The sequence below is a fragment of the Aythya ferina genome, assembly GCF_964211825.1.
Source record: "Aythya ferina genome assembly, chromosome: 27".
Taxonomy (NCBI): domain Eukaryota; kingdom Metazoa; phylum Chordata; class Aves; order Anseriformes; family Anatidae; genus Aythya; species Aythya ferina.
Genome location: NC_140310.1, coordinates 5595556 through 5608476, shown reverse-complemented (window position 1 = coordinate 5608476; position 12921 = coordinate 5595556). Strand labels below are relative to the sequence as shown.

The 12921-nt window shown below is 51.6% G+C and overlaps 2 protein-coding genes across 2 annotated transcripts in view; one reads left to right on the top strand and one right to left on the bottom strand.

Moving 5' to 3' along the window:
- ZMAT4 (zinc finger matrin-type 4) overlaps window positions 1-11862 on the top strand; it is a gene marked incomplete at its 5' end in the record, with an annotated part of 144550 nt that extends 132688 nt beyond the window's left edge. Inside the window, one exon of the mRNA XM_084499342.1 lies at window positions 11070-11862. The remainder of the gene's footprint in view (window positions 1-11069) is intronic.
- Window positions 3393-4529, bottom strand: TCIM (transcriptional and immune response regulator). Its single transcript, XM_084499338.1, has one exon. The coding sequence runs from the start codon at window positions 4463-4465 to the stop codon at window positions 4145-4147; it is 321 nt and encodes a 106-aa protein (XP_084355464.1). The 5' UTR covers window positions 4466-4529; the 3' UTR covers window positions 3393-4144.
- Window positions 11863-12921: the final 1059 nt, after the last annotated feature.

Sequence of the window (12921 nt, the reverse complement as noted above, 5' to 3'; positions counted from 1 at the left end):
TGCTGTTGTCTGGAGCACCCTGTCCCTCCGCACAGACCATGTGAGGTCTGGCCCAGCTCGGTTTGGACTCTGCTCATGCAGTGTGTTTGGTTTCACCGGGTACCAGCAGGTCACAGAACCCGGTGTTTGGACACTGGGCAACGTCTCCTCTTCCTTCTGAACACAGTGAACAGGTTGAGGTGGATTTTGACTCGTTCCAACCCTGTCTCCCCATCACCAGGACAGTTGCAAGAGCAGTTCTGGAGGGCACTGGGGAGGTGGGGACTGGTGTCTAATGGGGTCACGGATTAGGCACTGCCTGCTGCAGCTGAGCTCCCCTTCGCTCTGGGCTGGTTTCCAGCACCCTACAAGCTGCTCGCTGCCTGTCCCCAGCCTGACCACCCAGAGATGTTGCTAGAAGGCTTCTGCTCGTTTTCCTCCCTGCTTTTTGTGGCTTCTCCCCTAGTGCTGATGTCTGGAGCTGGACTGGGTGGCTCGAGCCGAGGGTGGGTGCCCAGCTGCCCCTTGCCCCTGCTCCTGCCTGTGGTGCAGCACTAGAAAAGCCCGATAAAATTAGATATTCGGACGCATGTTCCTCAGGATGCTGGGGCAGAGGGACACCCAGTACAGCCAGTTTGACTCAGAGAGAAGAATTAATGGAAACGCCCGGCTCCTGGAGGGAGGAAATACCTTGAACAGGCCTTTTCCTCTTTTTGTTACGTGGGGCAGGCTGACAATGGGCTCTGTGTCTGGCAGGAGCATTTCTGAGCTGTCTCAATAAAGCAGCGCACACGCTCGGACAGACACAGAGTCTGCGGCACCGAGCGCTCAGGAAGGGCCCGGCACAATGAGGCCGACCCACCCTCATGCACCTACCCTGCGGGGATCGTGCCGGGCTCGCAGAGCAAAGTAAGCCTCTGCTTGGGCACAGGCTTCCACCGCCATCAGCACGGCCTCGAGAGCACCCAGGCTGCTGAGAGCACAGGGCTGGGGCGCTTTGTGCAGCCCTGGCCAAGAGCGGTGGGGAAAGCGGCAGTGAACGTGGGTGGCCAGCATGCAGCACTGGGCTGTTTGTACTCACTGACAAATGTTTCATAACAATGAATTGCAATTTATACCCAGCTCACTGCACGATGCACTGCTGTTCACAAAGTACAAGCCTGCCAAAGCAGAATGCAGGCTGAGGCCAAGGAAAACTGCCTTTTTCAACTGTAAAATCAATTAAACATGTAGCTCTTTGGTAAGTGACCTTCGCTTATCAGAAAAGCTTTATAAGGTGAACTTTATTTATTACTTGTGTTGATAATTTAAATGTAAGGAGGCAAGAGGAACTATAAACCCCATAAGTCACAGGGCCTTATCAATCGCATTATGCAAATGTTTGGAGCAGGAATGTCTGGGCAATAGTAGCATGTGCCAGCAGCAAATGCTTTAATTTACATTGTTTTGTCTGATGCAGTCATGACTTCCTTCAGATTCTCCTTCACAAGAAAAGAGAATTTCAGCTGATGATGCATCACGGTGCCCCTGGCACAGTGCTGCTGGGCCAGGTGTGGGTGTCAGGCATGGGGGAGGCTGGTGCAGGAGCCCCTTGGGTGCCAGGCGCAGGGGCTGCCTCTGCCCAGGGGATGTGAGCGGGGCTGTCACCAGCTCTGCAAACTTCTCTGGACAGGTTCTAGATGTGTGGTTGAGTTGTTCAGCATGTGGTGATAAATGTGGGGGCCATGGGTCCTGGTGGTGGACAGTAACATCAGGAAGTCCAGACAAAGCTTCAACGCACCCCGCTGCCCCGCAGAGGTTGCTTTGCATTTCCCGCAGTGCCGGCACCCTGCTGTGTGAGGGGTTTGTCCTGCTGCTGGTCCCCTCTACCCAAATGCCTGGGATGTTGAAGCAGTTCAGTCCTGCCCTCTGCACTCTCAGCTCTTTCAGTGTGGGGGTGCATGGTTTGGGTACTGGGGCTGAGCGATGGGTGAGACCCCGATAGCCCTGCCGCTGCGCCTGGCCCAGCAGCTGTGTTACGGAAAGTTTGTGTCCAGGATTGGGACAGGAGGCAAGCATGGGCTGAGCAGAGAAATAGAAAGCAGTGGCATGGTAGAAAGATGATTTGGTACCCACTGTGGGTTTTTTAGTCTCCTCTTGCAGCAGGGTTGTCTGGCCACTCCATCACAGTGCACGCCATAACCCAAAGGCAGCCGGACGCTGGTGGCTGTGTCACCCCGCAGGGTTGCTGTTTGGAGTGCTCACTGGACGAGGAATGGCTTTGATGGGAAAACCTCCTGGGGTGGGAGGAAAGAAAGTGCATCACAAAGCCTGGGGGTGGCTGGAGTGAGGTCAGCGGGCCCGGTTTGGCCTTTTTTGGAAACAGCCGATGTGAAATGCCCGTCAGAAAGGTCTGGATCCACCACGAAGCAGGACGGGTCCCAGCGCTCTCCGCTCTTCCTGGGGACAGGCATGGTTGCATGTTTCCTCCACTGCTCCACGGTTCTTGGTGGACACGGTTGCTTGGGACAGTGCTGCTGGGGCCCTGCTGCAGCCCTCCCAGCCCCAGACCTCCAGCGCACACCCCAGGCTGCAGCTGTTCCTGTGCGGGGCCAGGGCCATGGGGGGCTGGGGGTGCTTCACTTCCAGACGTGGAGCTCCTGGGGACCTGCTGGATCTGCTGCATCACACTGTGAATGATTACAGTTATCCACTCGCTTAAGTAATTTAAAGGATTATTTCTAGTCTCCCTGATTTATAGGTAATTCGGAGTTTTAAGTGTAGGCAAAAAACAAAACTGAAGCTGGCCTATCAGTCTTCCAAACTCTTAACTTTGTTGTTTTGAACAGAGTCATGGGAACATTTTTTTCCAAAGTAGGAGGTTATTACAGGACACTTATTAATAACTAGTCTTGGCTATTTTTAAGTATTTTCAACATACTCTATCATGATAGTACAGCAGAAAGGCTAAGTTTAATTCTGCTGCCCCGGTGCTCATAACTCACTTCTGTTTGTTTTGGCTCATTGGGACCCAAGTCCTAACACTGCTTTGCAGGAATAGCGAGAGCCTGAGGACTGTACCACTTGCTGTTGTTTGGAGCTGCTCATTTTCTAAGAAAAATGAGCATAAGGCATTCTCCTCATAGAGGACAAACTAACAGCTGAGTTTGATTTACAATTAAATTTCATCAGGTTTTTCTGGGAATGCCAGAGTCAGCATAGCACAGCTGTGGGTAAAACTCTGGTACTGCTGAACTGGATGGCAGAACTTCAGGGAAAACAAGCGTTGCAGGCTAAGAACAGAGCCTGCACATTGGCATTCTTGGTAATTAAGAATTATAAGCAGTCTGCTCTTAAAACGGGATCTGTGTGAAATGACCAAAAGAGGATAAACCCACTCCTCCAGGAGAATTGAGCATTTCAGACAAGAGAAATTATATTTACGGTATAATTTATTAAATTTCAGATTGCCATATGCAATAAATTATAGTCAATATAATGATAGCATTGTTATAAAATATTACCATGAAATACTTGTCTAATATCTAATGTAATTTATACAAATAAGAACGGTAATTATGATATTTAGAAATTCAGTGTTAATGGGAAGTGAGCAAAATATTAAGGAACTTCACAGTAAATTCAGGGAAATATGTCATTATTATTGCTTTTGTGCAACAATTTATAATGCACGCATACTGCATGAGAAAGACAAGGTACAGTCGCGCAGTGTCTCTAGAGCAAATGCATTCCCTGAAGGCTGAACTTATTGCACCCATACGGTGCACCTCAAAGCATTTTAACAAATGCAGAATGATAAATGATCAGTAGCTGATCAACCTCTAGACTCTCCATTCTAGCAGACAACAGCGAGGCTTAGAAAGGTTTCAAACTTTAGGTAACAAGTTCAGGAAGGCAAAGCAAACACACGAAGTCAGTAAATGCTCAGTCCGTGAGCAGCACCCGCCGTGCGGTGCTGCGGGCTGGCTGGGGCGCGCTGGCCCCCTCTGGGCACCAGCCCCAGGCTGCGGCGCTGCTGCGGGCAGTCCCGGTCCCATCGGCCGTCTCCCAGCACCGTGCATCCTGCCGGGAGCTCGCAGGGCAGCACAGCGTGCCGCCTGCGGCAGGAGGTGGTGAGCAGTCTCATCCCGAAACGTTCTCCTCCATTGCCGTTCCCTTCACCAGCTCAGTGGACTTTGATGGAGTATTTCCGAAATTTCAGGAACTGGAGGAGCTTGTCTTTTCGCCTCTGCTTTAGAGCCATTAGTGCTCTCGTTTTCTCCTCCACGTCCTGGTCAGTGGCGAGGATGATCTTGGCTCTCTCCTCTGCCTTCTTGTCTCCGGAGTGTTTGAAGAGTTTCTGGAGCGACTCTTCGTCGATGCTCTCAAAGATATTGGCCACGGCTTTCTTGCGCAGGGCTGTGTCGAAGCGGTAGCCGTGGACCGAGGGGCTCACTCTCAGGGAGGTGGACATGGCTGAGGTTGTGTTGCTTCTCCTTGCTTTCATCTACGTCGGATGCTCGGGGGTTTGCCTTCTGGGGCTGATCAGAGGGATCTGTGTGGTAGCTGTGCTGAAGGCTGCTATTTAAAGGCAGGCTGAGAAAAAGCCGGAGAGCTCAAGTTACAGTGATGAGGTCACGCTGATGTCAACACTGAATAGTCATAGGCAAGTTAACATTTAAGTTGCCAACTTTCCTCTATTGTGCAGCCGAGTGTAAAAAAATTGCTGTGATTCTGCTGTGAGTTTTTCTTTGACCTGGTGCAGAAGGGGATTCGCACAACTTCCAGCACTGCTGTGTGTCTTTGAGCTTGTACAGTTCAAGCTGCACTCGTGGCCTTTCATTGTGCTCAGAAAAGCTCTGCACTTAGAAAACCTTGTCTGCTGCAACAGGCTCTTACACCTAATAAAAAGTTAATATTGGGAACTATTGCAATACTAACAAGTGGTTAGCTGTGAGCCTGTGCCTGCAGATGTCTACTTGTCTGTATCCCAGCCAGACAGAAGGACAAGGCAGCAAAACCTGCTCAGGTCTACGTATAGGATGCTTTCTGCTGCTTTCTAGATGGACCAGGTCACATTTAGTGCTCACAAAGCTGTATTTTCAAAGCAGTAAGCCATTCAGCAAAGGCAGCTAATCCATAAATTCTTCTGCAGTGACTTTCCTGGGATGTTACAACCTGGAGCTGCCCAGTTTGCACGTAGCGGGGCAGCAGGTGGCATCTCTCTGCCCCACGGTGCACATTGTGCTGCAGCACCAGCAGCAAGAGGATTGTTGTTGTGCTCCTGCCTCCAGCTCATCACTGAAAATTAAAGAATTCAATTCCTCTGCTCCAAAGGAGTTTGTGTTCTCCACCTCTGCGTTCCCAAGCCCCAGTGATGCCAAGCTCCCTCTCAATAGGATGAGACTGGGCATGGTGGGCTGCAAAGGGCCAGCTCCGATGGCTGGAGTGTACTGCCTGGGTTAGAAATCTAACCTTGTGGAGAGCTGCACCCCACTAAATCTGGCCAGGAATGACAGTGGGTTCAAGGGTTGCTCAAGGCCAAGGATCCAGAGATAAGTGTATTTTTGTTAATGGCTTAAAAGTGGCCGGATGCTGCAGAGGCACTGTTTAGAAAACCAGTTGTTTGTATACCAGCTGTGCTGATGATTCTCCATTACTCATTCCCACTCAAGGAGGCCACAAACAAGCTTTGTCCCCATGACTGTCCACTACTTAGGGGGGTTCCCTTGTTTATGGGAGAGCCGTGGAGGTGATAGGTGATTGCAGCAAGGAGCAGAGCCGCAGTGACGTCGTCTGGTTGCTTGTCACTCCATCCTCCCTCCTCTAACACTTCTGTTCCTTCGGACAGAAGGCAGGGATGTGTCCCTGCACAGCCCTGCAGGAACCCTCCCCTGGCTCTACTGAGGAAAAGCCCACAAAGTCCATGTGCTAGGCATTTGTACAGGCATAGAATAATAACACTAATAAAGTAATTGTGAACTGTATTGCTTACTAGACAATACATCAGGCCAGGCTGCTGCTCAGGCAGCAAAACAATTGGTAGTCACCAGCTCCGTGCACTTAGATAACAACTGAACCTCTGCACTTCCTGCTGGCGGGGCTCGCCGTGCTTTTTATCTGTAGGAGAGGGAGTGGATTGCATTTAACTGCTTGACCACTTTCCTATCTGTGACTTAGGGAATCGTAAATAGAGCTGGGCACACCCTGGCGTAGCCCTGCACGCTCCATTCAGCTGCATCCTGCTGGGGGACGGGGTTTTCCTGCGGCGGCTCCACCAGGCGCTGCTCGGTGCCATTGTTACCTGCGTGAGCTCTCGCTGCACGTGCCTGGGATTTTTTTCCAGCAGTTCTGCATCACCGCCATTGTATGGCTTGCTTTTTACAATTTTCCTAGGTTTCTTTTGTATCTGCTAGCTATTACATGATTCCGTGTATAAACTGAAACCTTTACAAAACCTCTTAATTCTCCTCCTGCCAGAAAAACTTAAAAGCCTCTTACTTTACTGTAACTTCGCTGAATTTGAGAGCATTACACATCAGCTGATGCTTGCTCAACATTTGCAGGGTAAATCTGCCCTTAAAATAGGATCTTTTTGATGTGGCTGGCTTCTGGGCCTCTGCCTATGGAAGAGCTCCATCTTTTATCGATGGCTTGCTAAAAAGAAATAGGGGGGAGCAGTAGAAAGAAGGAAGGTGCATGTTGATTTCCTCTCCTGATCAGACGCAAAGTGCTGCCTGAAGTACTGTGTGAAGGGAAAACCTGCCTGTAAAAGTGTCCATCTGAAATGCTAAACATTATTTGCTTCACTGAACAGAGACGCACACTTGCAACGTACTTAGGGCCAAAAAACAGCACCAGGAGATCAGCGGTGATCTTGTAGATGTAGGAAACAAACCTTCCCTCTGCAAAGCACAATTTCCCGTAGTTGAAAAGAGGAGCTGAGGCATGTTAACATATGCCTACTTTTTACTGTTTTTACCGCACATGGAATCGTTCTGCAGGTATTTGCAGAAATATGGCTGATAGCATAAATTAGCAATATTTGTGGCAGATACAAGCTCAGAAAAGTATCTGCCATGGAAACCGAGAATAAAACTGATGCTTTAAGAGTAAGACATCAAAAAGCTGCCAAGATGAAGAATGTGGTGTTTTTTGTGAGCTCATCTTGCATTGAGCAGTAACAAATGCCTTTGCCCCTTCAAGCTTCTCTTCCCACTTTGCATAAATTTAGTTGTGTTCAACTCTGACTGAGAGATGAAGCATACCTCGTCTGTTTTTTCCACTATTTTTTATATCATTCTTTTAATACTGCCTTCCCAGTACTGCCTAGGAGGAATTATTCATGTGTTGGGCTGGAGAGAAACTTCAGACAAGATGCGATTTCTATCACAGCTCTCCTGCTATTATTGTATAATTGCTTCGTGAATGTAAACGCTCTGTTTCACACGTTAATGGGAGGATTAATCCCAACCCGCTATTCTGTCTCTGCAGAACAGCTTAGCCACATCCCTGCTTTTTGGGAGATGACGTATGTGGAGGGTTCCTGCCATGGGGCTCTTCTGTGGGAGGAGGAGCAACCTTGTCTGAGCTTGGGGGTCCTCCCGCGGCAGTTTTGAAGCTGAGGCACCTATTTTCTGTAGGTTAAACCAACCTTCTGGCTCTAGCAATCAGAGCAAGCAATCACTGGGGGAAAAGACTTGGAGTGGGTGACTTGGTGGCCACATCTCCTGGCCAGGATGGGAAATATCTGCCTGGGGGGCATCCACAGCAAGGGGCTGCTGCAGGAGTCCTGTGGGTGACCTCATGCTGGGCAGCCCCGACCTCTGCTCCCTGCTCTGCCAACCAACAGCCCCGCGCTGGGCCCTGGGTCCCTCAGGCCCTGGTGTGGCCGGGGAGGTGGCAGCTGGGAGCCACGGGTGCCTTCACCCCTGCAAGCTCTTGCAGAGAGCTTGGTCTGCATTGGTGTAGCAGTCCAAAATCAGTCCAAACAAGGCAATCTGGGATGCATTTTGTGAAGGCATGTTTTGCATAGCTTTCCTTTCGCTCGCCTGCCTAAGCCCGCACTCCTTGTACTATTGCCTCGGTATTGAAAGATGCGGCAGCCCCAACGAGCACTGGAGCTGCAGAGGCTTCACCAAGCAAAATATTGATGTTGTTCCCTAGAAGAGATTTTTCAAAGTAGGCTTCCAAGATCCCTGTTTGGCTGCCTGTTCTTTAGGATGCTGTTGTCCAGACTCCTGCGAGAGAGGCAGGAACTTCTGAAGATGGGCCGGGTGCTTTTCATTGAGCTGGGGCTCGGGGGAAAGCAGCAAATAGCAGAGAGGGCAGGATAACACCTCTGGCAGAAATTGTGCTCTGTGCTGCCAGCGGGAACACAAACAGCTGTTAATTCTGGCAATCAGGGTGAAATAAGGAACCAGACCTGTGTGACAGCTCAAACACGGAAGCAGGAGCGTGCAATCAGTGCTCAACTGCACCAATTGTTATCAGATTCTTTAGCCATAAAACTTTAGCTGTAAGAGATTGTGGGGAAAAAAAAGGGGGGGTGGGGGGGTGTCAGCTAATCTATCCTTGAAAATGGAGTTTTTAGTTTTTCAGACCATCTGCCTTTTAAAATACCAGTGAACTGTTAAACAGTATTGCTTTCCTCATAAAGAAATGAGGATTAACTGCTCTAATCTTTGTTTGGCAAAGTCATATCTTAAATATTCAGAAACTGAGCATGTAGAAGGGCTTTTAGAAGGCTTTGGGACAGGAGAGGGATGTGAAATTATTGCCTTGAAAACACGTGTGTCTTTAGCTCATGGCCAGAGCATGCTTGGCTCACAAGGAGCTCCCTTCTCCTGGCACTTTTCTGCCCACGCCAAATTGCTTTTCCCAGAACCCTGGGAGCTGGGCAGAGGAAACATGAAATATTTCCCGGTGGTGAGAAGGGGACTTACGGCTCTCCATCAGCTCACGGTTGGTAGCAACCAAGACCTGGGCTGTGTCTGACCAGGGGCTGGTGCAGCCGAATGGGGGCAGTGGCCGTGCCACATGCGGTGCTGGGGGGCAGCTGCCCCAGGGCTGTGCCCAGCCCCCTGTGTGCCCACATCCCCTTTCTGCTGGTGCGAAGCAAGCGCCACGGCTTGCTGAACAGAGGGGCAATGCTGCACGTGCCTCTTGGCCACACTTGCCCTGCCTGAACGGGGACTAGTTAGAGCTGAATGGTTCACAACAAACGTCCCATTCGTGGGAACTGCATTTCTGGGTGTGTTGAGCCAGGGAAGGGCAGCCTTGCAGCTTAACAAAAGGGTATTGAGTTTCTCTTTGAAAACACAAGAGTTGCCTTTCAGTTCGTTCAACGGAAAAATCTGAGAATTTGAAAATGTCCAAGAACTTCAGGCCATTTTCCCCATCATTTCCCAAACATGTTTCCCATCCTTTCCCTCATTGTATTTGTTTGACCTCTGAGTCACTTTCAGCCCTGTTCGTGCAGGTTGGAGAATCCTTGCCCTTCTTAGGAGTGGTAAATACAGCTCTTGACATGTTTGCTCTTGGCTGGGAAATGCATTTGGAGATGGAGTTCTCCACAGCACAGAAACAGCTGTGGGATGGCTGGAGGTCAGAGAGGAACCAGTTCATCGTGTTCCTCCTGGAATCCAGATTCCTGGGAATCTGTCAGACATCCAGGTCGCATGAATGGCAGTGCCTGGCCCAGCTTCCCAACCTCCTCTACCTACTGCCGCGTGCAAGTTTGACTAATGCGGCCTTTTGCTCTACACCACAGGCTCCGCTTGTTGATTTTGTTGGTGGTGCTTTGGTTTGGTTTGGTTTTGTTTTCCTGTAGTTGTTGTTTCTTTAATAGAGCTTCTGGGAACATTTGTCCCCAGATCTCAGAGCAGTACTCTGTGCTCCTAGTTCATAAGAACTGAGAGATGCACTTAGCCCTGCGTGTTTCCAGTGCCCTGACCTGTGGTGTCAGATTCAGATGTGCAGTGCAACACGATGCTCTTAAACAGCAGACATGCTACAGCTCAATCGCTGGAAAGTAAAGAAATGTCTCAGCTTGGTTCTAGATATTTGTGCTCACACAACTGCCTAAAATATATGCCACTCTGGCAGAGCTGCTTGTCCAGCGTGCAGGGCCAGGCCCTCACCAGAGCACAGGGGCTTGTCCCAGTGACAGCAGAGCTGGTCCTATGGCTGCCGTGAAGGGCAGCTCTTTAGCTCTCCAGCCGTTTTAAGAACAGCTGAAAAATTAAAGAAAACAGGACATTTGCATGATTTTGATGCAGTAAGAGAAGCTGGTAAGAAGTGCTGGGGCTGTGGAGTGAGAGCCTAGCCCTGCTCTCGCTGAGGCTGCTACAGTGGCTGCAGCACACGTACCCCTGAGGGCTAGTCCGCTGCTGGTCCTGGCACCCAGGGGTGCTGGCCAGGCTTGCTGGAGCCAGGAGGGTGCTGCCTGGAGGGGGGAGCAGCTCTGCCAGCTGCCTCCGAGCACCGCTGCCCAGCCACAGGAGCCCATCGCCGCACAGAGAGACCATATAAGAGTAAAGTTTGTGGTATTACTGATAATGAATGTCTCCTCATTTCTCATAAATTCTCTGCTAAATGTACGATCACTGAGTTAATAATGCAGTGCAGGACATAATGAATAGCCAGTTACAGTAAGTAAATCATGGCTGCTAAGGAACAGAAACAGAAACTTCTGGCAGATCTAAAAGCCTGCATGCTTTTAAAGAAGTTGTGCGTTCAACAAAGTGACTTCTGGAGAAAAAGGCTTGCTCCTTTGGGGATTTGGAGGTGGTGGGGATGGGAAGGCTGAGTAAGGAGGCCGTGCGTGGGTTCTTCCTTGCTTGAGGTTTCCCAAAACCATCTTTCAAGGTGAAGATCCAGCCCGGGTACCCCCGCAGACAGGCTGCTCCCTGCGATGGTGCTGGGCACGGGCAGTGCCTACCCCTGGCTTGGCAGAGCGGCTCACAAAGTCCTGCTGCTGTTTTATGGGAGTCAGGGAAAGTATTTTAACGTGCTGACTTCAACATCTTCCTCCCGGGTCAACGAGGCTGAGCACAGTAATAAAAGTTTAGACTTTCAATCACGAACAAACTTTTCTTCTTTCTCTGCAGAGTTTCCTGTTTGATCTTCCTGAAGGTCCTGACTACCCCTCACTGGAGAAGGGCGACGGCAGCGCCGTCTCCAGCTGCCAGACAGCTCATTGTCTGCTGCCCAGGGACGGGCTCGCGGGAAATCCTGCCGGGGGGCTCGGGCGCGGGGCTGCCTGGGTCACTGCCGCAGCCCAGCCCAGGTCTGACAGTACCAGACACACGTCCCGGCTCTCAAGTGCCCCCTTTGTCGGGGCTGTAACTGCTGCTGAGCCTCTTCCGCAGTGCGAGGTGGCAAGCAGGACGCGTGCCTTTGTGCTGCGCCGGCTTCTGGGCACCGCGGTGCCGCCCCGCCGTGCCTGGAGCCACGCAGGCAGCAACCCAGGGCTGCACGCAGGGATTCGGTATCTTTGGTACCTGGTAAGGGCTGAGATGGCCCAGACGAGCTCCCAGCTGTAGCCTGCTTGCCCCAAAGGTTTGGGACTGGTTGGAGGCTGGGCACCGTGGAGGAAATCGAGGTGATGTCCGTGCAGTTGTGTGGCACAGTGCGCAGCTGAGGGCATGGGGCACACACAGAGGCACTGCCAGGAGCTGACTGCAGTCATGGCACGATGGAGATGATTAATTAAAATAGCAAGGCCCCCTCCCTCCAAAATGTGGTTTTGATCTGCGTGTGCAGTTTATTTAACAGGTTTGAGTGAAGTGCCATGCAGCAGTAAGGCGATGCCCCAGCTTGGGAGCGTGGGCAGTGACCAACTGCAGCTGGTTTGGGGGCAGCTCTCAGTTCAACCTGCAAAATTCAACACTGGTTTGTGACCACCTGGAAACAGCCCAAACACAATTCCTGTGGTGAGGCATGGGGCACCTCGCTGCCTGCCACTGTGTGCCCAGGAGCACAGGAGGGCAGTTTGTGAGCAGCAAACCAGCAAATTCAGGTTTTGGCTCCTTAATCTTGCAGCAATGCAGAAGCGTGGCAGAGGGAGGTCCCATCGGGGCTGTGGTTCGGGGAACAGCAGCGGGTGTTTGGTTGCAGCATACTGCCGAGGCTTGGGGAACACTCGGCTGAGTAATGCTGAGTGAAGAAAACTCATCAGAGCTGAGGAAAACACCCAGCCCGAGCACTATGGGGATTTATCAGGAAATCAACGGGTATGTAAAGTGTGTGGGAGATTAGCTTGAAATTATGGTGTTATCAGCTTTGTATTTCATTCCTCCAGTAATAAAAGAGTTCCTCAGAGAAAACAGATGGTGTTTGCCTCCCCGTCACCCTCTCTTGTGGCCTGACAGCTTTCACTCCATAGCTGCTAGAAAAGCAGTATCTGCATCCCTCCTCCCATCACTGCTGCTATCTCAGGGCACATTGCAGCCCAAATCCCCCAGCCTCTGCCTTCCCTGGGGCTACCGGCAGCTAGAGAAGGGGTGTCCACATGGCGTGGGCTGACGGAGGGGTGCACACCTGCTTTGGGGGCAGTTTCTGGCCCTGCCGCAGGACCCTGGGCCTGGCCGTGCCCTGGGCTGGGACCCCCGCAGGGGCCGGGACCGGGCAGTTCCCAGGAGCGCGGCCACAATGCCGGGGTCACGGCGGGTTACTGAACTCGTGCCAGCCGTTGTTTTCCCCAGCACACTGCAGTCCATAACACGTCAGCTCCCACTCAGAAAAGCAATAGCAGGGCTATAAAGCGTATCTCCGGCACGGGGGTGAGGCAGGCAGTTTTGGGCGCCGGGCCGGCCGGCGGCACCAGCCTGCGGCTGAAGTCCGAGGGGCAGAGCGTGGGCAGGGAGGGTGCCCCGTGCCCTGGGAGGATGCCCGTGCCTGCAGCGGGGCTGGGCTCAGCTGGCTGCAGCCTGCTCCATCCTGCCTGCTCCAGTGGGAAGG

Bases quoted from the DNA above. Each gene is read 5' to 3' on its own strand.
- TCIM (XM_084499338.1), bottom strand. From the start codon at position 4,465: ATGAAAGCAAGGAGAAGCAACACAACCTCAGCCATGTCCACCTCCCTG.